Source organism: Poecilia formosa, unplaced genomic scaffold (genome assembly GCF_000485575.1).
Source record: "Poecilia formosa unplaced genomic scaffold, Poecilia_formosa-5.1.2 Scaffold53, whole genome shotgun sequence".
Classification (NCBI taxonomy): domain Eukaryota; kingdom Metazoa; phylum Chordata; class Actinopteri; order Cyprinodontiformes; family Poeciliidae; genus Poecilia; species Poecilia formosa.
This window is the reverse complement of record NW_006799992.1, coordinates 311,166-338,562: the sequence shown is the minus strand read 5'-3', so window position 1 is coordinate 338,562 and position 27,397 is coordinate 311,166. Positions and strand designations below refer to the sequence as shown.

At 42.4% G+C, this 27,397-nt stretch overlaps 1 protein-coding gene across 11 annotated transcripts in view; it reads left to right on the top strand.

Moving 5' to 3' along the window:
• The window catches only part of nhsl1b (NHS-like 1b), a 96,712-nt gene extending 70,181 nt beyond the window's left edge, over nt 1-26,531 (top strand). For 5 of the 11 annotated variants that reach the window (XM_007552834.2, XM_007552835.2, XM_016671905.1 and 2 more), the window contains exons 2-8: nt 5,316-5,468; nt 10,486-10,613; nt 13,991-14,195; nt 15,626-15,757; nt 17,476-20,655; nt 21,838-21,976; nt 24,976-26,531. In XM_007552834.2, the coding sequence (XP_007552896.1) occupies nt 5,316-5,468; nt 10,486-10,613; nt 13,991-14,195; nt 15,626-15,757; nt 17,476-20,655; nt 21,838-21,976; nt 24,976-25,627 (4,589 nt within the window). In that variant the 3' untranslated portion in view covers nt 25,628-26,531. Of the gene's footprint in view, nt 1-656; nt 956-4,016; nt 4,275-5,315; nt 5,469-10,485; nt 10,614-13,990; nt 14,196-15,625; nt 15,758-16,461; nt 17,088-17,475; nt 20,656-21,837; nt 21,977-24,975 lie in introns of those variants that run through there. The other 6 variants (XM_016671903.1, XM_016671901.1, XM_007552838.2 and 3 more) reach the window with 6 other exon arrangements.
• The last annotated feature ends 866 nt before the right edge of the window (nt 26,532-27,397 follow it).

Below are 27,397 nucleotides of genomic sequence, written 5' to 3'. Positions count from 1 at the left end.
CTCTTCAGCCTCACCTCCCTTTATTTTTCAACCGCTTTGGCTGAAATTAAATACGGCTACTAAAGGAGGGGCTGTGCTAAACTAATGGGTGTGTGTCTGAAAGAGTGGTGTTGGAGTCCGTGTGCTACAGACTCTGCAGAGATTGGACGTTGGGTCCATTTTTATGTAGCACAGATGCGATGGTTTTATGTGAACACAGCAATCAGGGACAGCCAGATAGAGGGAAATGAGTTTATTTGAAAAGACACAAAGGTCTTTTTACGAGTTAAAAATTGCTCGTTAATATTAAACGTGATAAATGTGACTGCAGTGATTTGATGCATGTTATTTTCCAGGTAGTAGGAGTGTCTAAGTGTCCTGATGTTATAGAGTTTTAGTCATAGAGCAAGTTGGAAAGCTTGGGAAAGAAAAAAAAAACTAAACATATTAGAATAATTATCAGCTGTCAAAGCTTGTGCGCTTTAACAAAAAGCTTTGACTTTCAGCTCTGTCAGCGTAGATGCACGAAGATGCTGCAGACGAATCTGTAATGATGAGAAGTAAAGGGTTGGGCTGCCAGAACTCCTTGGTAACCATCACACAGAGAAGGAGAGGGGCCGGGGCTGCCCCCCTCCGCTGTGTGTGTGTGTGTCTCTCTGAGGACTGGACTGGCTGCTGGAGGCGTGGTAGTGTTGATGATGGGTGGGGGAGTGGTGGACCGTGTGTGTGTGTGTGTTTGTAGAGCGATGTAGGGTTAGAGACGTATTGTCAGCACAGTAGACGCCCGCGTGGACTTGTGAGAATGTGAGCGTCCTCAGCAGCACACCTTCATCTTCCTGTATCCCTGTTTTATTCCAGGATTTGGTTGATTTTCTGCCACTTTTTTTTTTTTTTTAAAGAATATCACACTCAGTCGGAATAATGGTGTTCATTGGGACCTCGTTGAAATCTGTAATTAAGTACTTCAAGAGGAAGGGTAAGATTATCTCTTCTTTTTCCTTTGGATCCTGTAAACGGCTACATCTTAAACGTTTTTGCTGTTTGTCATCAGATTAAAACAACATTTTGGCTCTGTATATGGATTTCCGGCAGCTGTACATGTTTTAACTTCTGCAAAAGGGGGAAAAAAGACAACAACAAATACTTCAATTAATAATGTTTAAATGATTTTCATTACAACTAATAGTCTCCTGTGGCCATTCTGCCTTACCGCTGCCTCCGCTGTGTTTCACCCTGTTACCAGGTAACCTTTGGTTAAAGATTTCATGGTACTGATACGCAGCATTGATAAGAAAATGAAGATACTTTAAATCACAACAGATGATTTGGATTCCTTTCACTTTCAGAGATAATGTAGTGTTTTTGTTCTTTATTCAGTAAAGAAAATACTAAAGTCATATGTAGCATACAGATGAAGTAAACTGTGCTTAATACTCTTAGGATAATATTGCACGACTTTAATCAATGAGTGTGTACTACGCACGTGAGGACTTAAACCTCCTTGACGCAGGACAAGCTGCTTGAAAAGTTTATCTGCAGGTTATTTATAGCTTATATTTGTGTCAAAGTTGAGGCTGAGGTGCTGTTAATCATTACCTCCACCTTTTACTTTTCTCACTTGTTAAAATAAAAGCTCCCTCGCAGCATATTTTGTACCCTGGAAAATAAATGACCAGTTAATTTTTATGTTGGGCTCAAGATGTTTCTCCAAGATATTCTTAGTAGTTTACGGCAACTTTTATTTCACACATCAAACTTAATCGCTGCAAAGTTTCTTTGGTTGTTTGCAAAGAATTTGTATCATATTTTTTCTCGAGTACAACTAAAAACGTCTCCAGTCCCACCAGTTTGATTTGGGTCTGCAGGTGGAGAACCATGAATGTAGTTTAAATGTCAGTAACTTGTATTAATTTGAGGGTAGCAAAATAAAGGACTTAGTGTAGGGAACATAGATATTGTACAAACTGTTTTCTGTCCACCATGTTCCCATTGTCCTGCAGCCTGTTTCTCATTACCGGTTTTCATGACATTCTCCTCAAACTTCTCACTAGCCTCTTTTCTCCCAGTTTCTATATGGTAGGAGCCTAGGGAGGGCTGGGATGTCGGTGGACAGAGGGATTACTGAACTTTCAAAAAGACTTATGCGCCAGTGTCCTATGTGTGTGTGTGTTTGGGAGTTAGGGGCTATTGTGGCACTGAATCGCCTGATGTGGAGACTGATGCGGTGGGACAATACAGGCTTTGTGTCCCCAGTCTCCATGTCCTTGGTCTGGTCACTACTCTTTTCAAAACCCATGGTAGGAGAGGAGGCTGGGGGAAGGGGCTACCTGTCCCATCTGTGTGTGTGTGTGTGTGTGTGTGTGTGTGTGCTTGCGTGCGTGTGTGTGTGAGTGACAGAAAAATAAAGGAGAACGTGAAATCTTTGATTAGCTTAAAATCAGCCCTTATTCACAGTCTGCTGAGGGATGATCTGATAAGTTGTGGTGTAAAATAATTTGAGTATTTTTGTCACGACAGAGTTTTCCCATACTTTTATTAATAATGCCTGAAAGACACTTCAAAAGGAGTCTAAATGACACAAACTTGGAGCAGCAAATGTGCTTTACTTAAAAATCTGTTAATGATCCATAATTTATTTGTGTTTCATAAATAAATGAAGGGCTTAAGCGCTAAACTTTTACATTTGAATAAAGGATTTACATTCTTTGCTCATAGATTTCTGTAAACAGACTAATGATTTAACATCTAGTCAAGTCAAGACAAGTTTACTTGTGTAGCATGTTTTAGTAACAAGGCCGTTCAAAGTGTTTTACATGCTCGGGGCTTCCCCCAGAAAACTTGCTAAGCTTTGTTAGCGCTGGTGCCAGGGCAGCCATCCAACAACCCACCTGTTGGATGGGTTGTTGCGCTGTTGGGTTAAAAAAAAATGTTTAAAGTTGACAGGAAATCTGAAAAATATCACTAGGTAACCAACTATAAAGTCTGAAATCAGGCAAATGAAAAATAAATAAATAAATATATAAATAAAATAAAAATAAATTAACAAACAATGCATAACCTGGTGGGGGCGCAAGTAAAGACTGGTAGCCCATCTGTGGGAAACCCTGCACGCTAAAAAGATAAAACAGTAACTAATTGTATCAAATGCCATCCATCATGGTAATCACTTCCAAATTTACATCACATATATTGATCGGTGTTCCAGTTATTGTTGCTCAACGGCAATGCGTGTCTTCAGCCTTGATTTATAGAAACTCCATTTTGGCTGCTTTGCCGTTTTCCTGAAGTTCAACAGACAAAACCAACTTTTCTGGAACAAAGTCTCCTATGAGCAGAAATGACTATAGCATAATGTTTAAAAAAAAATTAAACCAGTTCAAAGTGCTTGGCAACCTCTCACCACAACATTTCATTTAAAAATTCTACCCTGATAATTTGTTGTTACTTTGGTAAATGCTGTGGAGTCGCAATAGGGCAATAAGGGCTCCAGAAAAACTACTCCTAGAAACACCTCCTGTTGCGATGGTAACCAATCAGCGTGAATCTCCACATTTGCCATGCTTGTGTTGCCTCACTTTTAAAAATTTTGGTTTTAAAGCTCACCCATGTTGCTGTTCTATTTGACAACAATAATGTTGAGCGGCGGGAACCCAGACTCCTCGCCTGTACCGGCCATTTGCAATTCAACATGACCACATGCAAAGCACGCGTAGCAGATATGGAGGAACTGATAAAAAGAAGTAATGGAGACGGGACATGAATAATTACAATGAACCTTCTCTTCAGCATTTAAGCGGTGAATGGTTGAACGTTTATGAATGAGCTGTGGAGGCATGAAGGTGCCGAATTTAAGAGTTGCTACCAATTTTCTCTGAGGTAGAAAGACATTAATTCATGAATGTCAAACACACAGAAGCACCTTTTGTAATGATCAGTGTTGAGACATAGTAAAAGTTTAACTGTATATCAAAGCAACTACATGTTATTTAACGACTCATTTATAGCTCTACGCCCCTCTCCCCGCCCCCTCCTCTGACCCACTAGTTCCTCCATCCACCCCCAACACACACACACACACACATGCTGTGGCTCATTTGCACCTGTGTAGGAAAGAACAAAAACACTCCCCACACCTACATCCACTGCTGTGATCCGGCCCCCTTCATCCTGCTCCGGTCGGGACTTGTGCCGATCTCTCAGAGTCGTAGTGGTCATGAAGGCGAAACAGTTGCTGCTCTAAATGGAGTTAATTCTACATCCACAGTCACCCACCTTGGCCTGGCTGCGCTCACTTGGTAAGCTTAACGAGTCCAAATCAAATTTACATTCATTAAGGGAGGTAGTGGTGGCTACTGATGGAAATGGATGCACAGATTAGGAAGAAATTCCTTCATTCCAGTGGCGTGAAGAAAACGTCTGTCTGATAAAAGGCACGTAGACGGAGTTTGAAGGTTATCTATAGTGAGCATTTTTCAGTCTGGCTAGTTTTCTGTTTGGAACAATGCTGTACATTTCACAACATCTGTCTCTTGGAGGAACATTTTGTTGTTGAAAAGGGCTTGGTTGAATAGAGGTTTTAGTTCAGTCCTAGATGGTGCTGTAACTCTCCTCCCCCTCTGACTTGTGAAACTTTTTTGCGATGTCTCAAATAAGTGTCGAGTTGATGGAGGGGACTCTGGCACCTCTTTAGAAGATCACCTAAATCATCTCTTTCCTTCTTTTCCGCCAGTTTGTGTAAACAAACTCTTCAATCACTTTCAGTCGTTACCAATTTTTATACCCTTATTTCATACCCACACTTTGCCATTTCATCTCGTCCCATTCCCATTTCTTATTGGGAGCCAAACTCTTTTTTTTTTTTTTTACCCATTAACTATTTCCCTAGGCAGTTCCATATTTTTCTTAAACTGTGGAGACGAGTAACTGTTAAAACGCTCAAAATTCAAAGATCATTTGTATATTGCCTTATAAAGACTTTATACTACAACCTATTTCAGTTTATTGTGCTTCTAGATACTATTTGGGATAATTTACTGTAGTAAAAAATGTCCCTGACCAAACCAAAGTAACACTGGGAGAGAGAAGTGGCAAAATGCTCTCTTAGAGGAGATATACCGAGGCACAAATTCATTGATATTTCTCGAATTTCACCCTTCTTGATAAAAAAAAAAAAAAAAAAAAAATAATGACTTTACATTAGCATTTTTGATTGTTTTCGTCAATAATACTACAATTCCCCAGAGAAAATGGATGGTGGGACTTGGTATTTTAGGTGCAAAATAATCCACACAGGTAATTCAACAAAGTTCATAACCTGATGTTTGTTGTTTCTGCAGCTGTGTCTAACCTGGACGAGGAGAGCAAATGGACGGTCCTCTACACGGCTCCCTGGCATCAACAGGAGAATGTCTTCCTCCCCGGCAGCAGGCCACCCTGTGTAGAAGACCTTCACCGGCAGGCAAAAGTCAACCTTAAGACTGCTTTGCGAGGTAAATGTCGCCTAAATTAAACACCGAAACGCCTTGACAAAAGCTGCAAAATATGCACTGTTAGACTATTTCTTAGGTCGTCCATTGATTGTAATATTTTTTTCATTTTTTTTATGGCAGTTAACATCAGTTGCATAAAAAATAGAGTAAGTAGAGCATTCATTTAAAGGCTGTTGAAGCTAGCCTGTTCAGTGAGTGAGGTTGAAAGATTTACTTCTCTTTGTTCATCCTTCCTGTTATCCAATGAAAGCCTTGCTCTCTCTCGCTCTCTTGCAGCCTGAATAAAACGTAGACATGTCTTGATGCGACTTGGAAAACACAGTTCAAACAACTCAATAATAGTGAAAGTGGCTTACATGGAGGCGTCTTCTTTCAGTTGCAACCTTCACATTGAAGAGCATAACTACCAACAGAACCTGGTTGTGTTTAATATGGTCCATTCAGTAACCGGACAAAGATCAAACTGGTGTCCAACCAGCTTCTCATTGTTCAGGGTTGAACCAGGTGTCAATCTTCTGATTACATTATATTTCTTGTTGCATCTCTGTTTTAATATAGGTTTCATGTCCTCATATTTTCCTATGAATTTATGAATCATAAAATCAAAATCAAACAAATGAAAAGCAAACGATAATCCTTTAAATAGTCCTGTTTATTCTTGAATGATTTGAATTTCTCCCTTGTGAAAAGGGAGTGTCAAAGGAGAGAATGTAAATTAACTTGAAATAATTTACATTTAGCCTATTTTTAAAGTAGGTATTTATCATAAGCAAAGGTGCTGTTTAATTTCTAGCTCTGACGATAGATTTGTCATAAAAAAAACAAAACAACAAAATGCAAATGATTCACGATATTTAAACTTTGAAAAGGACAAGTTTTCTGTGTAATTATAAATGTGTTACTGGCTAAATGTGTTACTAGCTCTATCTAAGTTTGACCACTAGAACAGTAGACAGAGATCAGCATTTCTCATTGCGTCAAGGCAACAAGTCTTTGTGTGCGACACAGTAAAAAATGTCCAAACACGTCATTTTGTGTTTATCCAGCAACACAACACTGTGAGATCCTCCTCCTTCCTGTTTGTCCGGTGCACTTGGCGACAAGGCACACCTTTGTTGCTCAGTAAACACATGCAGTCAAATTGCAGCACAGACACAACAGTGCATATAAAATCATCAATTTCCCAGAACGGGAAGCAGGAATACCGGTGAATCCCGAAACTGGTTTTGCTAAGACGTTTTGGAAAATCCTCCTTATCGCCTCATTGCTCAGATAACCGTGAGAGAAGTCGATGCAGCCCATGCAGGTGTGTGCGCGTGCATGTGCGTGTGTGCTGAACTACTAACTACTGTAAACAGAACGTTTACACTCTGGTCTGGCCTTGTGTGTTGGAGTTAATGGTGGGAAATCGGAGCAAATGGGGAACAAGCAGTTGTAACACGATGCTTTCAGTTTTTGGAGTCCCTGTCTCGCTGCTGATTCTTTTCCCATTTTTTGTTTCACCCTTGAACTATTACTAATAGATATTACTCCCTGAAATATTGATGTTGCTAAGCAGAAAACCACACAAACATCACCTGAGTGGAAACCCCCATAACCAAACACCGTCCCAAACCCCCAGGTGTCCCATCTGACAGACAACAGGTGTCCAACGAAAGTTCCTGTCCAATTCCAGGAGGCCTGCAAGACTTTGTTGATGACCGCACATCAGTCACAACTTTGTACTGTAATTTCAGTTTTCTTGTAGACCTTCCATATGTCACCATTTTGTACTTTTGGGCTTTTAATACCATCAACAATTTGACTTTTCATACCCTCCATGCGTCTTTTCACACTCAGTTTAATAGTCGATGACTTAAAATGCATTACTGTTCTCTAATCAATACCTTATTATCACAAGCTGTGATTGATATCTGTCATTTGAGTCTCACACACACAAACACGCATCCCTGCAGTTTGAGTAAGTCAAAATCACATTAAATTATATTAAATCAACAGTTTATTGAAATAGGTCTGAAGAGTGAACAGTTTTCCTTTTTTTTTTTTTTTTCTAAAACCAAAACCACCTCTGGATTCATAATTCTCTTAAAATTAACAAAAACATGTAACTTCAAATGACAATACAAACATTTAACATTAAAAACAGGAGAAAAGAAAATTACTATCATTATTGAGTGTTATAAACTTTAATTTTTGTATCTTTGTGCAATCGTTATTGCACAAAATGGTTCATATTTTTCATTATTATAAAGTTGTGGTTGGATTGTGACCCAGAGGAAATTACTGTATGCTTTAGGGCAAGAGTAAATGAGGGGAAAGAAGGTTAATTAAATAAGATTTGGTCACAGTTTCCAACCAGCTACAGTACATAGACACATGACCCTGCTTACTGCTCCACATTTCTGAATAATCAATACTTTGTGTCCGTCTGACACCAAAATGAGGCCTTTTCACATGATGAAACTTGTGAGCCGGTTGAAGTTAATGAACTTCCGATTCTTCAGTCGTTGGGATATTAATATAAAGTGTTTTAGTCAAAAATATTTAAATATAATCATATTCAGTCCCTTCAAGAACTGAATTGCCTGGAGGAAACTTAATTATTTGAGTTCAGCTTCTGGAACAGAATACAGGAGAGTTTTACACATTTTCACTAAAATCTAAAAACCGCTCCACCAGCATACACCTTTAAACACATGCCTGTGTGTTTTGTTTGGTTTTTTTAATTTTCCATTTTATGGAAGTTTTTTTTTTTTTTTTTTGAATGGGAAAAAATAAACATGCATGTGTACAGGAAGTGTAAACAGAGACTATCAGCAGAAATATCTGCGTTGGAGTGGACTGGGCCTAAAACATGGAAAATTATTACACAGATTAAAGTGTGAATGAGTGGCTTGTCCTACCTGCTGCAAATACAGGGAAAAGAAAAAGTACAGTTATAATGCATTTAGTACAAAAGTACCGTAGTACCGTGGCAATGTTGCACCGTCCTGTAGAAATCTTTGCTTGTGCATTAGAATATAATTGCTCAGAGTTAATCTGATACTTGTTTAGCGGTTTTTGGCAGATTGTTTGTTTTCTTTGGATAGGTTTGTACATTCACCAACAAAAAGAAAAGAAAAGAAATAAGATGTGATGATGTAATAGTTTAGCTATAATTATGTAAAATACTTCTTAGACAGCGTATCTAGTCATTCTTTGAAACAAACGGAACATCTTTTACTTGCTTTATTCTTTTGCTTCTTCCTCCATCCTGCCTAGCAACTAGAAGCACTTCTCTCTGGTGTATTTTTTTTTATCAGCCATCCTAAATCATGTTCCACCAATCTCTCTCTGTCATCCTCCTAATTACCATCATCCTTTTCTAATTCCCATCTCACTGACTGGCACCTCATCAGCTTGTTCTTACATTAGCTCTGTGTGCTGGCCCCATCAGGCTCCATTAGTTGACAGTATTATACATGCATCGGTGTGTCTCTCCATCGGGGATAGTCTGTAATTAGCTATGGGGATGAATTAAACATAAAACGGGATCAAAAGGAGGATCTCCGAGGTGCCAAGCTAATAGCAAGGTGGGCTCACTTTGATACGCAGCCAGAATTCATCAAGAGGTTCTGCATGTGTATCAAAAACAAACAAGTATATAAAGTGAAAGCCTTTTTTTTTAATTATTATTTTTACATTCGTCTTAATTAGTAAAGCTTCAAAAGGGGTAAAAAGAAAATACTTAAAAAAAAAAAAAGCGGATGTTGGTTGATGTGACATTAAATCGAGGCTCAAGCAAGTTGATTGAAATCGAGTTTTTTGATTTTGAATACATAAGGTGCTGTACTCAAAAAGTTGTGCGATAAAAAAGCAAAACAAAGGATGCGCTAGTAAAAAAAAAAAAAAAAGGAAAACTGCAGACACTGACAAACAGAGCAACAATGTGTTAAATGCCCCCTGAGTGAACAGGAGGAAGCAGGGGAGAGAGGGATGGTTGTGCCATCTGTGTGTGACAGACTGAAACTGATATCACCTCCTCTGCTTCCACATAAACAAGTACGTGTCTCTTCAGATCAGACACACACATACACTCACGCACATCATGTCCTCATGACAGCAGGTGGTGACAAAAAGACACAGAAGCAGCACTTGGCAGAGTACAAAAGGGATCACACTCACACAACTGTCAGATGTACAAAACAAGCTCAGTTTACAATATTTTCCTCTTTGGACAACAGAAAATGTTCTTAGCAGATATATGTGCCATATAAAATAGGGGTGATAGATGAAAAGCTCAATATTTAATGTGTTGTAATTTCAATACATTAAAAAATAATTAGTTACTTTGAGTAATTTAAGTCAGAAAAGATTCATCAGTCTCAAAAAAACTTTTTGTATTGATTTTAATGATTAGAGTGTTCATACAATGTAAAAACTAAATTCGGTTTCTTTCAAAATAAGAGCATCACATTAGACAAGAATGATTTTTGTATTGATATGGTCAGCAATGGCTCATATTGAATCCTGGGTAGATTGCTGATTTTCCAGCAGACAGTCAACAATATCCTCCTGACCTTTGAGGTATTACCTCAAAGGTCAATACTGAAGAGGCTCAGAGTGCTGTGTCCAAACGTATTATAAGGAAATTCAATGGAAGGAAAAAGTGTGCTAGAAGACAGTTCATAACACCCAAGATTTCTCTTTTTTGGTCATAGGTTATAAAATCCAACTCAGAGCAGCAAGTGTTTCTATTGCTGGTATTTGAATAAGTTAAAATGATGTTCGGTCCCTATAGAAATATTGTCTATCTTAACAGATCTCCGTTCACCAGTTGTAGCTAAAATTGAGTTAAGTGCCTTGATTAGAGACAAACTCTTTGTAAACTGAAAAGTGTGCAATCTTAATTGTACATTTCTACTCAAGCTGTAGGAATGCTGTCAGCTAGCCATGAACACACCTTGGTGTCACCTTCTTACAGCCACTGATTTTTTTTTATTTTTTAAAAAGCTTTTTATCTGTCTTTGTCCTCCAGAATGTGATAAGTTGAGGAAAGATGGCTTCCGGAGCTCTCAGTACTACTCTCAGGGTCCCACTTTCTCTGACCCCAAACAGTCCACCAGCAGCCTACAGGATGACGAGGATGATGAAAATGACAGAAAGGTATGTGTGTAGATGTGGAAGTTAACATGCTGTCTTTAACATTAGCAAAGTTGCTGAATTAGCAGTGCGGTGTAAGGTAATTTCTTATTGTGGTCTTTGTGACCATAATAATCCTCTTTGCCTTTGCAGTGTCCATGCTGTGAAACTCACTGATTGAAATGATTTAATGATCTCAGCATGTTCTGCAGAAGCCTGCTATGAAAGCCTGAAATCAAGCTTAGTCTGCCCTCTAGTGGCTAGAAAGAAAAATACATATTTTCAGACATTTCTGAGTTGCTAATCTATTTAGCTTTTCAGAAATGGTGTCGGTCACTTAATACTCGTTTTTGTACAGACTTAGAGTGGTGTGCTTTTTGTTCATAGCGATTTTATTGCAGTAATGGAGAAAAAAAAATTAGAAAAAAAGCGGAAATAGAAAATTGAGAAAATACAAACAAGAGCAACAAGGGTTATGAAGCTAAACAAAGTAAGTTTTCTTTAATACTTGTGATTATTGAACGTATTTTGTAAATGGCGCATAATATAAACAGAATATAGTCTGAAACAAACCAACTATGTTGTAACTCTTGGTAGATGTGATAAACGGAGAATAAAATAAAATATTTGTATGTCCAAGCTTACGGGGACGACAAATTTTAATTGATCCCCTTGTTAATACAATTACGTAGCCGTCATTTAAATTTAAATTATAGCATTTAAATTTACGTAGCCGTCCATCAGTCCTACTGAAAGTTTGTTTTAAAAGTGTTACGTTTGAAGTGTAGTCGCAATAGAATTATTTGAAATAAATTCAGTTTTAAGCATGAATGTATTTGGGCTAAAAAAATAAATAAATACGATTGGATAGAGAACTTTAATTTGAGTCTGCAAAAGTATGAGATTTGGTCATGAAATTTTTAATTTGTTACTCATGTACTCTGTCACCAGTATAAAGTAAATTTTCTGAGTTCTGTATTTATCTCCTTGGACTTTATGTTCCAGCTTACTTCTATTTTGCAGTTTAAGGATGCTCTGACCTTTGACCTTTATAACACTGTTATTGTAACCTGTCACCCTTTCTCTCGTCATTTTCACTTCTTCACACTAACCTACTTCCAACAGGCCCAGCCATAGTTCCACTCCACTCTTGCCCTCTTTGTCTGCTTGTTGTCCGTTCTGCTGTCTGCCCTCTCCTTTCCCTGCCGTCATTACTTGTTGTCCTGATCCTAACTCAACCTGACAGTCTGTTTAGGAAAGGGAAACTGGGTTCATGTTTAACCTGGAGAAAATGCAGAAAACAATCCACTCTTGTTACCAAAGTACCGCTCTGCTCCCCCCCCCCTCTCTAAAATTGCCCTTCCCTTGTTCTGTTACCTTGTTTGCCTAATAATCCCTCATTAAGCTCCTGTTTTCACATTTTTTTTAGACTTCCTAGACTTGCATATGAGGAATAATTGCCAAAATCTGTAACCAGTGATGAGCTAAAACTACTTTATATTATATTAAGGTTTTTAAATCAGTCAGACTTGTAATAATTTAAAATCTATCTGAAGAGTAAATAGTTTTCCTGTCCAGTAAAGCACATTGTATAATCCTCGGGATTCAAAATGTATTTAAAGTAAACCCAATAATCAGTTTTTCAAATAAAACTGCAATGCTTAAAATTGATTTCAAAGGATTACCAGGAGCATATAGCCTCATTCTGATGCCTAACTAAAGCCTAACATTATTCTAAGAAGGGAGAACATGAACAAGATGAACCTAAACATCTTGGCCTGTCAACATTGGCAGCACCGGATAGCCAACATGATCAAACTGAGAAAAGTCCTTTACTTGTGGTCAGCTTTTCTTCTTCCTCGCCTCTCGGAATCAGCCCGGGTTTGTTTGTGTAGCTTTTCTTTCTGTCCTCCAATCACTGAGTTTGGTTGTCTGAATTGGTTGAGTTAAACTAATCATCCCTCTGTAGTGGGTGGAAGAAAGAAAAAAAAAAAGCAATCTAAAAACAGTTTCATACAAACTACAGTGAAGAGAGTGTGAAAGCACATTTAGCACTCCAGCCTTAGCGAATCGGAGATCAGCTCCTTTCTGGCTGAGAAAGCGTTTTCTGGTCAGTGGTGTGTGGACTCCACAAACTGAAGCTAAGCTTAAGATTTATAAATTTGCCACACTGAATATCGAACACCACATTCACTCAAAAGTTTAACACCATTGACAATAAATATTCACTATGCAAATAGTTAATTATTTTTAAAGCGTTCCGGATCAACAAAATAAGTTAATCTTAAAGGAATTCTTTCTTCTTTTTTTTTTTCTTACTTGGGAAACGATTGTGGGTCTTACTTCCGGCGCCCACCGGCTGTAGCAGTATTTCATTGTAATTTATAGGATTCTTGGCTAATCTATATTCATGATGGAAGTTGCATCTCTCTTTTCGGTTATTATTATATTAACATTAGCACAAACATTAGATTTCACTGCTCCCCATTAGCATTAGCCTTTTCCCTAAAAATAGATATTAGCTATTTTTCTTCTTTATTAGTCACGTTTAGTATACTGAATGGAGGAAGTAAATGTATAACAATACGCTAGCGATGCCCCACATGCTATTGACAGCATTTAGGCTAATGTTAGCAATTTGGCTCATTTTAACTTGTACGCTAATTTTAACACACAGAATGTCATAAGTCCATGTTACTCAACATGCTTGTGATTCTCCACATGCTATTGAGTACATTGCAGTGTACTTTAGCATTGATGCTAATTTGTAGCATCAGAACGCTGGGTTCCAACCGACGGGCACACTTTGGCAGGCCCCGTTTAAGTTTCTTCAGAAATTTTCTATTTGTTCCATATCACCCTCCCCTGCATCCAGTACAAACAAACAGACCATGAATGTGGAGGGATCTCTCCAGGATTATTTGGAATTGTTTTCCTCTGGATGAAAACACAAAGATGTTAAAATGACTGGTTTGCTGGTGACTAATGGCTCAGTTTAACATAGCTGTCTGTTCCCCTGTGCGATTTTACGATTGAGGGCTTTTAGTGTTCCAGCTCAGTTGACTGCTTGACTGATTCTATCTCTCTCCTTGCTGCTGGCCTGCAGCTTTTATTGCGCCATCTTCAGCTGTTTGGTCAACAGGCTGATTTCATTTGGATCCGACTGATCATAAAACATCTTTATAGCAGCAGAAACACTTAAAGGTCAATCCACGAAGAGCCTTCAATCGATGATTTAAGACAAGTATCTGGAGTTTTTTTTTTTTTAATTTCCAGTCACATTTTTTTTTCCCCTCCCGTGTTTTGTCGCACTAGTTCCTGCTGCTTCTCACCGTTTCTTTTAAGCTTCGTATTTTCCGCCGCATTAAACTTTCCTTTCTTGCTTTGTTGTCCTCCTCCAGTCGACAGCTTCGTCAGCGGAGGATGACAAATCTCAGCTCTCCGTGAGATCCCCGACGCCGCAGGGTGGGAGCGAGGCGGGGGAGGCATCTGAAGTCGACGGGCAGGTGGTATGGAACAAGGCTCCGCCCCTCCCGACCCCGGAGGAGAAGATGAGGCAGGCGGCTCAGGCCGTGCCCACAGATGTGGTGCCCATCAACATTACAGGTGTGTTACATTGTTTTCTTATAGCTCAGAAGGGAAACAAGTTCCCTCGCCTGTTCTTTCTTTTTCCTCTCTGAGCTGAATAGAAACTAATCAGGAACTGTATCGCATCACTTAGGCAAAAATAAATAAATCTGTCGGTCACGGAGGTTTACTTTCCATCTCCTATTCCATCCTACCTGAATGGGTTTGACCTTCACTTTTCCTCTATGCATGTGTGAGTGAGTGTTTGTGTGTGAAAATCTGTCGACAGCTTATCCAGAGGCCGAAGATTCTTGCTGACTTTGTCAGATCCCCATCGTTTTTGACACACAGCAAAACATGTTGACATAACCATGTTAGCATGTCATTTGTATTCCGCTGCTGTCCAATAGGAACATCTCATTTAGCAAGATTTGGTGTTTAAAACATAAATGGAAGCGTTCCTATTATTTGTATTCTTCCACTATTCATTATTTACCCACAGCTGCTCCCGCAGACACTAATCAGAGCCTAATCTGGTCTCACTCCACTCATTTAGTATCGACTTTGGCTGCTGTCACTTCAGGTCGCCGAGCGAACTTCCAAAGCGCACATGCAGACTCGTGGAGAGATCAGAGACTTTACTGTCACTTTGAGGAGAAGCCTGAGAGACACTATCTGGCCTCCTATCAAATCCAGCTTCCCTGACGCGCCGCAGCTTGTCACCAGCTAGCCACACAGCACAGAGAACGGGAGTTTACTCTGACATTTCAGTCTTCCTGAAGGGAAACTAGGCAGAGAATGAGAGGGGCACAAAGCACTGTCTGTGTGGATGTGCACACTTCATGTCATGCTGTGTCTGCCATGTGCATGTTTTTTATTTTTTACCTTTATCTGCCTCAGTTGCTCATATTTAAAGAAATAAACATTAACCAATTGCCAAACCATTTTGTTTTAAAGAACTTTGCAATTATTACATGATGCACATATTTTTTAATTGTATTCACTCAAATTTAGACGTTAAACTTCAATTTTTGGGATAATTTCTCTTTGCAGCTTTTAAAGTTTTTTTTTTTTTTTTAATAATCTGAAGCTGCTGTGTGATTCTAAATTGCTTATAAATGTGTAACAGTTGTAGATTAAGTGAATAATTACAATGCATTTAATGTATGGGCATTATTGTGTATATTTTCTCTCTGCAAAAATACTGGGACAGTTCAGAAATTCTGGTTAGATTTAAGTCTCAATTATACATTTGATAGATTAAATTAATCCGTTTTTAAAGCTTTAGGAATAACAAATACTTTAATGTTTGAACTTACTCTCACTTCCTGACCTGTTAATGTTGCATGTTGAGCTTTTCAAAAACCCTGAAACCCTCTGCATGTCATTGAGTTTGTTCCTTCTGACTAACCGAGTGCTGTTTGCCTGTGTGTCTTGCCTGCCTTTGCTCTCGCCCTCCCGGCCTCCAGGGGCAGTGTTTGACCGCCAGGCGAGCATCCGGCGCTCCCTCATTAACACTGACACCGTGCCCCGCCGGCCCAAGAAGGTCAAACGCAGAAAGACTATATCAGGGCTGCCTGACAACATCAACCAGGAGCTAGGTACGGATCTCTGCGGAGCCCTCTGTGCTAACTCTCTGCATGAGCATCCTGCACTCTGTCACAACCATTGAAAGCTTTCTCTCTCTCTTTTTTTTTTTAACCAACATAGCCATGCCGGGTGGGTTATCTTTTCTTTTTTATATAAAGAGAGACAGTGTGTCTTGCTATAGTGATCTTACCCCTTGAATTATTTCATCCCCCACTTTGAAAAACACTGAGCTCTTCACAGAACCTCTGAATTTATACTGCGATTAGATAAAACATACACTATTTATTAATTAGGTGACTTCTAAAGGTCATTGTGGTTGCACTGAATTTTGTTTAGAAGGGAGTGAAAGCAAATGTAGACCACACTTTTCAGATTTTTCCTTGTCAAACATTTTATCCAAGGAAAATGTTTTGGAATTTCCTTCCCCTTCAAGATTGGTCACGACTTTTTGTGTGGGCCTGTCACATAAAATCCCATTATATTCCATTGAGGTTCATGGGTGTAATGACAAAATGTGAAAAAGTTCAATGTGTATAAATTTTAAGTTACTGGTAATGGACAAAAGCCTCACAGCTGCTCATATTTCAGTGTTGGAGTTCTGCTCTCCTCCACCCAGTTAAACTGAGCCTGCAGCCAGTTATAGAAGCTTCAAGTCTTTTTTGTGGTTATAATTTTGCTTTCATAGAGTTTTTTTTTTTTTTTTGTCTAGTGACATTAGGTGTTTTGTTTCTGGAATTTGTGCTTCAGAATAAATGACTCTCCAAGATCTGAGCCATTCCTATAAAAAGGTTATGTGCTCCTCTAACCTTAGTTACTCTTCTGTTTGTTAAGCGACACTAAGCTCTTTAAGCTGACACAGTGCTCTGACAGTGCAGCATGACTAATGTTTACATTTCCCTCAGTTGTCACATGGTTGCAGCATTTCACGTCCCCCTTTCTTTCTTTGGTCCCCGAGATCAATCAGGATAGATTGGAACGGAGCTTTAAAGTCTGGTTAGTGCCCCCTTTGACTACAGCGTCTGAGTGTCGGCAGAGCTCGCTCCGGGGAAATTGTCCCGCTGCTGTGTCCCCTCCCTCCTTTAGCACTGGAGCTGCCTGCAAAGTAGAGATGTAGCTTAATCTATCTATTGCAGCAGAAGCAGCAGCCAGGCTGTCAGTCCAGCTTTTAGCGAAGGAAGGGAGAGGGTGTATGCGTGGTGAGGAGACAGAAGGAGGAGGGAGAAAGGAAAGTACGCAGGAGTGAGTGCGCGAACACAAACATCAACAGGAGAACCACCATAAATGAAATTAGACATCCTCTCTCTGTACATTCACTCCTCAGACTGTGCACAAGCCAGTATGGTTAGTATGCGTATTTTTTTGTGTGTCTTCATTCGGTGCATGTTCTTGGGTTTCTGATCTTGGATGAGCATGTTTGCAATGCACATGCACGCTCATGTGTCTTTTGTGTAAATGTTAATGCGGGTGAAGTGGTCGGTAATCTATCAGGCTGAGCTACAATAAGATTCAGAGAGGAAGTGTAGTGGAGAGTGTCTCCCATCATCATTTCCTCGTTAATGACAAAGACCAGATTCTATTAACGCATGCGACAAGGTTATGCTAAATCGAATTAGTAATCTCGTTTTGTGACCAGTTCATCTGAAAGTCCGGTCCGATGAGAAGAAGGCTCTGTTGAACCGGAGAAAAGATATTTCACCATCACATGTTTCTTTCCCCCCCCCCACCACAGCAGCTAAAGGGCGAGGCGGAGAACTTCGGCCACAGTCCATGTTCATCCCAGGACAGTACTCCACTCTGGGCCGAGTGGGGAGCGTCAACTCAACTCTCCGACATTCAGAGACCAGAGACTCGAGCTGCCAGACGGAGGAAGTGAAGATCGTCCCCCCGTCTATGAGGAGAATCCGGGCGCAGAGAGGACAGGGGATTGCCGCTCAGATGGCCGGCATATCTGCTTCCTCTTCCACAGGAAGCATCTCCATCTCCAGCAGCGACAGCTCGGGGGTCGTAATGATGCCCCACCTGTTTAACGGCGACCTCTCCCGTTTTCACAGCCTCCCTCGACAAGGTGCCAGAGTGTCCCTCAGTGCTGAGCCCATCTATAGCAGCACGCCCAAAAAGCCAGAGGACCAGCCTCAGAGGCAGATTGGGAAGCTTCAGGTTGACGACACAGTGGTGCACATGAGGAATACTCCGAGGATGAACTCTTTACCCAGGCCCAAGTCTCAAGAAGTGAGGGGGACGCACCCTGCTGAGTGGGGTGGCAGCACGGCGTGCGTCGTTTCCCCTCATGCTGCTTATTCCACTTCCTACATCCCCAGTGCCACGCTGTCTAGCTCGACCGAAGTGATTAGCCTCAAGACCTCCAGTCAGTCAGTTTCAGCTTACCCCATGTCTCGAGCACTCAGCCAGGCTTCCACCACCAACACCGACCATTTGATGTCCAGTCCAACCGCTTTCAGCCACAGCCCAGCCTTGGCCACTTCCACCCCCACGCACACACCTCAGGACATTTGTCTCACACCTGCCAGGCCAGCTAGTGAGTCGGGTCACTCAGACAGCAGCATCCACAGCTGCAGCACCCTGGCCCCCACTCCGCCGTCCTGCCTACCAGAAGAGAATTGGATCTACGACACGCCTGAAAATGTGATGACTCCACACCGCACCCTGACCTCCAGCTGCTCAACCCCAATCAACCAGCTCTACAGTAGCTTGGAACACTCCTCCAGGACCACCACCGACTCAAGCTCCCTCTACTCTCAGGATAACGATGGGTACTACACCTCTATGCACCTGGATTCGGGTCTACGCTCCCGAAGTCACGGTAGCGGGCATGGCGCCACAGCTGGGCGAGCCTCCAGACACAGCATGTATGAGTGTCGCGCGATGGTCGGTGAGGAAGACTCTGGAAGCCTCTACAGCGACCGCTCCCTCTCCCGCAGCATCTCCCTCCGCAAGTCCAGGAAGCCCCCGCCTCCCCCGACTCGCACAGACTCTCTGAGACGCAAGCCTGCAGCAAAGAAGCCCCTAGGAGGCGTTGCCGCCATTAGCGGTGCTAATATGCCGAATGGCAGTATGCTCAGTGAGACTTTGATTGCTAGCTTGCAACAAAGCTTACAGATGGGACTGAGAGAAGGAAAGGGAAAGGGTGCTTCGCCCTCCTCACCGTCGCACAGCCCAAGCAGTGACTATGATGACCCTTGGGTGATGCGGTCACGCAGTCAGAGCAGCATCAGTGCAGGTAGCTCTGCAGCCTCGCTTGCAGCCAGTGCCAACGGTGTTGGCATGCCAAGCGTGTACTCTCTCTGCCACGTCACGCCCACCCCCAGTGACACCAGCAGCTTGCGTTCTGACTATGCCGAGTCTTGGGGATACTACTCGGACTACCCACGCAGCCAAGTTGACCAGAGGGTCCAGACACCTCCTGGCCACGCTGCAGATAGGGTCACAGCTGGGGGTCATCCAGGAAAGTTTCAGAAAGCAGTTCAGACACAGGGGGCTCCATTTCAGGAAGTAGAGGTGTCTGCAAAGAGCAAACCCTCCAACTCTTCACCGGACCGGGTGCACAGACTCACCTCGCCATCCAGCGGCTATTCCAGTCAGTCCAACACCCCCACAGCTGGAACGCCGGTACCCGCATTCGTCAGGTCCATGTCTCCGTCGGGCGGAAAACCTAGACCGAAAGTCCCGGAGAGAAAGTCGTCTCTCCTCTCCTCGGTTTCTGTCTCATCCTCCTCTACATCGCTGTCCTCCAACACCTCAGACAGTCTGAAGTGCTCTGGTCCCCCTCCACCACCTCCGCCACTGCTGTTCTCCTCCTCAGCTCCCACCACCCCTCTAAATGCACCTCCGCCCTTCCCTCCCCCTCCAAGTTCTACTCCTCCACCTCCGCAGGATATTTCTTTCCCTGCTCACTCCACTTCCCCAGAATTCCCTCCTCCACCGTCCCCAGACATGCTAATCCATACTAGCTCATCTTTCAATGGGAGCCTCAGTCCACCCCCTCCCCCGCCTCTCCCTGCCATAGGGCCCCCTCCACCTCCTCCACTTCCTGCTTTTGCTTCAGTGTGTACTTCTCCTCCTAAGAAGACAGCAAAAGATCCTCCTAAGGCAGACCTTTCCAATAGCCCCTCAAAGTCACCCAAGCCCTTGATCACCCCGTTTGCGCTGCAGAGTGTTCAACTCCGCTCAGTTAGACGGCCAGAGAATGAACTCAACAGTAAACCAGACAACATCGAAACGAGTCTGGAAACCATTTTGGGTCTGAAACATCAGGACCAGGAGTTGTCTTACTCTCAAGGTCATCCCACTGTACTAACCTCGTTGACTGGCTCACCAGAACAGGATTTTCTCAAGACCCCGCCGTCACCCGTGTCGCAGCTTCTGGAAGAGCTGTCACTGGACTGCAGTTTCACAGATGAAACACCAGATGGCGCTCCCATCAACGGGGAAACCGAAGAGCAGAGTTACCGTATGCTAAACGGTGAAGAAAACAAGGAACGTAGCTCCCCCATCAAACAAAAGCCCCCAGCCGTTGCCAAGAAACCCAAAGTTTCTCTGATATTACCGTTTAGCACAGGCAAACATGTCCAGCCGCAGCTTCGGGATACAACTCCTCTAACCCAAGCAGATGACCAAGTGGATGCACCACCCAGGCAGATAGAGGAGGAGGTGATAGAGCAGAGTGAGGAACAGGAAGAGGAGGACACTCAAGAAAGCTTTGAGCTGTCAGGGAGAGGTGAGACATCACCAGACCAGGATGACTCCTGCTGTACAAGTGAAGACACAAGTGTCGATCATGAACTTGCAAATGGAGAGGTTCCTGACGAAGAAGAAGAGGAGGAAGAGGAGGAGGAGGAAGACGGACTGAGTAGCACCACTGGGTCCATCAGCTCCAAGGATGATGATATAGGTGGGTGTCAATTCAATTTTGTATTCATTTTTAACAGGATAGACTCTAATGCCAGAAACACTTAAGCTTTATTTGATAATCTTCTATGGTTAGAAGTTGAGCTGCTGGCTGCTGTTTGAGTTGAAATTAGATTTATAAATTTTTTTTTTCTGGTTATGAAAATTAAATGCTGTGGCTTATCACTGGGCCAGCAGTGCTGCTGCATAAAATCAGACTTTCTCCTCCTTTACACACACTTCCTTTTTCCCCCACCCATCCCACCACACTCTCTCTGGAAAGTTCCAACAAAGGCTGGAAAAGCATGGATTTTCCTTTCAGATCTGAAGTGTGAAAAAAAAGAAGTGAAAATCAAAAGTGTGAAAAAAGAGAGCTGGAAATATAGTTGTGTTGCCAGACTTGATTTCCAAACTCATTGTCTAAAAGTTGCATTTAGCTTTCCCTCCATCCTTCAACCCATCCATCCAACTATCTAATCTTTAACCCATCTGTCAGGGCATTTATTTATACATCTGTCCTGCTCTCCTTCCATCCATCCATCCATCCATCCATCCTACTCTTATTGAGCCTTCTGCATGCCTTTAATTCCTTTTTGTTTAAAACTTTAAGAAAAGGCTAAAAATAGACTGAGAACTTGATATTTGACTCTGCAAAAGGGAATTATAAACCACTCTCGGTCCAAATATCCACTTTCTCTTTCTTTTTTTTTCTGGGCTATTCTTCCATACTCCGTTTTCCTAAATCGGTCCTTTCTGGCCCGGTCCACCCCTCCTCCCCTCTCTCTCTCTCTTCGTATGAGGTAAGGATGGGGGCACGTGTCCCAGGGGAGACGCTGTTTTGTGGTTGGAGGGGAGATCGGCGGGGGGAGGGGCTACATGGTGGAGTGGAGGGAGGGGAACTGATCCTGTAGAGAGGATGAAGGGGAGGACGGGGCGAGTGTAAACTGTGACTGCAGGCAGTTGATGCTCAGACCTGAGTGAGGGAAGGATGAGAAGGCGACATATGGAGTGGAGGAGAACGTAAGAGGACAGTCAGGGATTCCACCCCTTTGGATATCGCCAGGTTAAAGCGACAAGATGGAGACATGACTGTGTTTTTTTTTTTTTTTTTTTTGTCTTGTTTGTTGTGTGAAGATGTAAATAAGTTGCCTTTTCCCTCCTCCCCCCCTCACCTCCCCCCACTCAGGTGAGGTTTTTGAACCCAGCACGCCTGAATCGTCTCCGGCCCCGTCAGCGAACGGGGCGTCCGAGAAGAACATGGTGACCCCTACTCCTACCGCTACCCGACCCAGAACCACAGAGGACCTCTTTGCTGTGATTCACAGGTAGGAACTCATCACAACTCCCCCACAAATCTCAGGGGCCAACTTCAGAAATGTAATTCGTTCTCCTGAGCCGCGTCTTGTTTATCCGAACCTTCTGCTCAACATCCAATTCCCTCTTCCTCACAAACCGATGAGCTCCTTTCCTCTCCATCACCCTTCAGGAGTCGATTTCTTTCCCTCCGCCTCCACCCCTTCACCTCTCCGATATAACTTTAGCAATCCAACACCGTCCAGCGTTGAAGCAAGCCTTTTCCGGGCAGTTTAACGACAAGACGTGATATTTCAGAAGCCGAAATGATTCATTAAATGTTCATGAAGGCATCTGTGCTCATTTAGTCACATTATCATTGCTCACTCTCAACAGGAGAGGAGGGGGGAAAAAAAGACAGTTTCTTCATTTATTATTAACTATTGAACACCCTCAAGTCCTAATCTAGGTTAGAGGCCACTGGAGACTTTCCCATCTTCAGTCTTCACGTTTCTGCTCTCTGTGACACATTCTGCATACGTTGCTCTGCCTTGCTCCGCATAAATATCCCATGCAGCCCGCCAGTTTGTGCTCCACGGTCACGTGCGACGGCAGCGGCAGTCGGACTTCTCCCTGATCTTCACAGCGTTTCATTTTCGCAGGATTTTTATCTCCGCTCAGAAGAGGGGTTTTTCGGTGCGTTCATGGCACCCGTTGCGTCACGTGTACAAGTGTGGTGGTGTGTTGTTGTCGTGCAGCCTAATTAAAGATGAAGACTGCATGCAGCTCGCAGGCGAGTTATTTGTATTTGTTTGGCACACTCCTCCTCCACAACACCTCCGGAGGGGGGACGGAGCGTAAAGAATAATTTCACATTAGGATTTCTGGAAGTGCTAGACATTTAGGGATTTTTTTTACACCTGTTAGTGATCACAATTGGAGGTTTTTAGCAGCAAAATGGGCAGAAATTTAAAACGAATTGGACATGTTGAGGCGACACACGTTCAGTGACTGTTTCTTTTTCTTGGGACGAAAAAGATGTGCGCAGCAGGTTGCTTAATAGAGGTAGTAGTGTCGAGCAAAAAGGAGATGAAGGATTCATTAACCTCTATCGCTAACCTCTATCTGATTTTTATTAAACCAATAAAAGATTTTAATCTAATGCCTTTGATCATCAGAGGAAAAAAAAAAAAATTCCTGAATTTTCAACGCGATCGCTGACTGGAGACAGTAAAGGAAAAATTAGCCGAGTTTAAACTCTGACCAAGCAATTGAAGCTGGGAGACACCAAGTTATTTTTAGCTTTCACATCTGGTTTCTGTGGGGTTTTTTTTTTTTTTACTTACTGATGAACTTCCTGTGTGAAAAGTCTTCAGAGCCCAGGCAGAAAACTTACCTGAAATAAAACACTCCAAACCGGCCAGGGGGAAGAGATCGATGGCGTGCTCGGAGCTCGGTCTCGTATTGCACATGTTTTCACCTCTAGAACTGTTGATGCTGTTCAGTGTGCCGTTATCACGGTCCGCCGAATTCAGGTTCCCTATCTTATGCAATGCTCAGGTGACAACAGCGACTTGCAGAGGGAGACTGCAGGGATGAGATCGAATTTAGGCCAAAAATGCATTTTGAAGTGAGATTCCTCCAATAATCGATCATGTTTTCAGTCCTCCCTCTTATGACCTTCAGCGAGAGCTTTATTTTTTTCTCTTTTTTTTTTCCCCTCCTGTTTCTAAATAGAGGATTTTTTTGCAAAGACTAGAGGATTACAGATTCTATATATGTCCTTCACGTATCGGTACCTTGAGCATCAGGTTCCCACTCTGCATTTTCAATGCATTTAATTACGTTCTCACAGAGGCGCTGCTAGGCGTACTGGGGGCATGGGATCAGACTCTTTTAAATAAAACATTTACTCTAGTGTTCTGATTTTAATCACTTTGGTTTGAATGGAAATTTTACTCTGTACACTACTTAGTGGTGCACAACAGACAAATATCCTGTAACTCTGTAAAAAGGTTCTGAAGATCCCCACCGGTGCTTGAAATCCTTAAAGACACTGCAGTTGAACCTGGTGTTTTGTTTTAAAAGTGCTTACATTTTGAGTAAAGTGTTTAAGGTTGCTTCAAATTGTCTTTTTTTTTAATGTTGCTACCAAAACCTAACAACTTACTCTTGTTTTGCGTTGCTAACCTGGTAAAGCAAACCAATAAAACTGCTTTGAGGTAGATTAATCATTATTTCTAAGTAAGAATTGTGTAAAGCGTTTAACCAGTTTTTTTTTTTTTAATACTAAATCTACTCATTAAAATTAGTTGAATTCTATCAATTTCTAGATCATTTCATCTGAAACTGATTTAACTAAAATAATTATATTAATTTTAACTCATTCCAGTTTGTATTGACTTAATCTTTAGACGAAGCAGCAGATACGTGTCTATTTAAATTTCATTAATAAAACGGAAGAACAAAACATTAACTCAGAGAGTCTCCTTTAAAGTACCAAGGTTCTGCCGTCTCAGAGGTGCAATAAACCTGCTGTAGTTTTCCTTCTGCAGTGTAGAGCAAGGCTGCAAAGTGCTGATGAAAATATAGCAGAGGTGAGAAGGTACAAACGGTGCTCTACGGAGTTTCTGCATTGTTTTATACATAATTATTTCCATTTTATTTCTTGAAAGGTGTAAATTGACTCGATTGTTCAGTGCGAAAAGGACGTTTATTAGTCTTTGAGAGGGCGTTATTATGATTATTATGACATTATCAATACATTTCTTGAAAAAGGTCTCAAAACAATATTTGTTGTCCAGCAAAATTTGTTGGAGCGGCCGGCGTATGCAAAGTACCAAACAGCCCTGTCAGAAGAACTTGAATGACAGGCACTGAGCGATACCTGAAATCCCCTCAATTTTTAATAAAGTTTTACATGTGTTGTACTTAGATTTAATGTACTTGTTGTTGTTGTTGTTAATTTAACCCTTGAACTCACCGTTCCTCTAAACATATAGTGAAGCCAAAGTCGTCTTTGTGTCCGCAGGTCCAAGCGGAAGGTTCTGGGACGTAGGGAGTCTGAAGAAGAAAAGTCCCGAACTGGGAGCCAGCCCCAGTCTCCACCGTCGACCCCCACCAGCCTGTCTCCGGGGGCGGCGTCATCGCTGCCCCGCCAGGCGGGCTCGATCCAGCGCAACCTCCGCAAGACCTCCACCAGCAGCGACTCCTTCAAGGCCCTCCTCCTCAAGAAGGGAAGCCGCTCCGAGACCAGTTTCAGGATGTCTGCCGCCGAGATGCTTCGCTCCACTGACCCTCGCTTCCAGCGAACACGCTCGGATGGCGCGTTGGACCCCGCTCTGGGTTCGCCCACCTCACCGATGACCCCCAACAGCCCCTCCAGCTCTCCCAGCCGAGGCAAGAGGGCATCCGAAGTGGAGTGGAGCCGCTACGAGGGCCTGTCGTCGCCGACGTCCTCGCCCTACTCGATGGGCATCTCAAAGTACGGACGCTCTCGCACGCCGCCGTCTGCCGCCAGCAGCAAATACAACGCCCGGAACAGAATCCTCAGCAGCCCCATGACCGTGATCTGCGAGCGCGAAGGAGAGCTGGCTGAGAACGAGAACGGAGAAACCGCCGAAGATCTGTCCAACCCAGCGGTCCGGACTCTCCCCGTGCTCACGGACTCCAATGGCACTTGAAGAGCTGAGCTCACGTGGAACATAACCTGGAAGGGGGGGTCCGAAGAGGGGCATCCCCGAACTCCAGCCCCCTTTGCGCTGCCTCTGAAGGAGGGATCTGATGCCGGTGGTCACCTGATCACGAACCACGCAAACCTGTCTGAAGTGGGGTAAAATGGCTCTGCTCCTATGATTTCACTCAGTCTTCTAGTGACTCACCTCCTGTTAAAAGAAGTGGTTCTTTAACATCTGGTGTCTTTTTATTTAAATGTTTTAATCATCCCTCTAGTTTAATTAAAGAACAAGCATTTGGGGGCAAGCTAAGGTGAATTGAAGGAATCAGAGTTGTAAACATTTGACTTTGCAGCTGTGGTTTTTGAAAAGACTGGAATGTAAAGACGTGGTTTTTGCTCAGCTTGTAAAAACTTTCTGTGTTTCGCTGACTGGCTTTCGAAAGTGACTGAAAGCAGCACCGTTTACAGAGTCGAAGTGAATGGAGGAGCAGGTACAGCAGACAGAAAGCCCGACGGTACACCTTCAACTGTAGAAACACCAGCTTTTTTACTTTGTGCTCGCAGCTCCGCCATTAATGTGTTGAGTGGTCCACGGGACGTGCAGAGGGGCTCAGTGCTGCCACCTAGAGATGGGATCAATGAGGACGATACCAAGGCTGGATGAAAAAAACAACAAAAAAAAAACAAATCTTGACTTTTAGTTTGTAGACTTTGCACTGTGCATAGATCTGTTTCTGTTTGTGACTTTGAATTATGTTTTAAAGATCGTTTTAGTTATGAGTTGTGTTTGGGAGTTAAATATGAACCTGTAAATGTATATTAAAAGATCTTATTTTATTGTCCAGGTCTTTTAGTTTTCATGTGGGTAACCAAAGAGTTTATTATTAAACAGAACTGGCTGTTAATCTGAACTCTGCCTGAGGGTGTGTTTTTGTCTGGCAACAAATCTGTTTGATGTTTGTAGAGCTTAAATGATTTCTTTTTACGATGTCTGACTAATTGTTTTACAAACTATAAAATTTTAGAGCCCTGTGTTTACTTCTACATCGTTTATTTCTCGTTGCAGGGCGTTGGGATTTTGTTCCTTATTCATTATAAGGAGGGTTACTTCATAGTTCTCATGTCAAATTTCAGTACTCTATACTTTTTTACATTTAGATTGCTGTATAAATACAAAGAATTACTTTGGCAATAATTTTCTGTGCTCAGGAATTAAATATGTAACATTGATGATCGAATGTTGCACGGACGGACGGATGGATGGATGGATAGATTGACGAATGGATGGTCCCGATTTACAATGGACTGATGAACCAACAGATGATGGATGTGTACAAAACTTAGACAGCTGGATTGAGAATACAATCTGGAAGTACAAGACCTGGAAAAACCACTAGGCCTCCATAGATTTCCAGGTTGCTTAGGAGCCGTGAGCGTTTGATACAGACATTTCTGTTAATATTCCTCCTACTGCTCCTGTCCTCATTCCTGACTTGTGTAAATCTGTTTCTGGGGCTCACAGCTGGGTAAATATGCTCCCTTCAGATTTATGAACCGAACTGACAGGCATGTGATGTACCAGCCGTACCAGCCTGTGTGCCTCTCAGCCTCTGTGTGGCGATGACCGAGCGCTTGCTTGCAAACATCTCAGTTCTGCGGCTTTGTTAGAGGCCGGTTGGCAGATAGGGGTGGGAGTGAAGTGCCAGGCTCCATTTGTACGTCTGTAATAAAATAAAAAATAAAAAAAACAAGGTGATATTTAAATATGTCAGTTCTC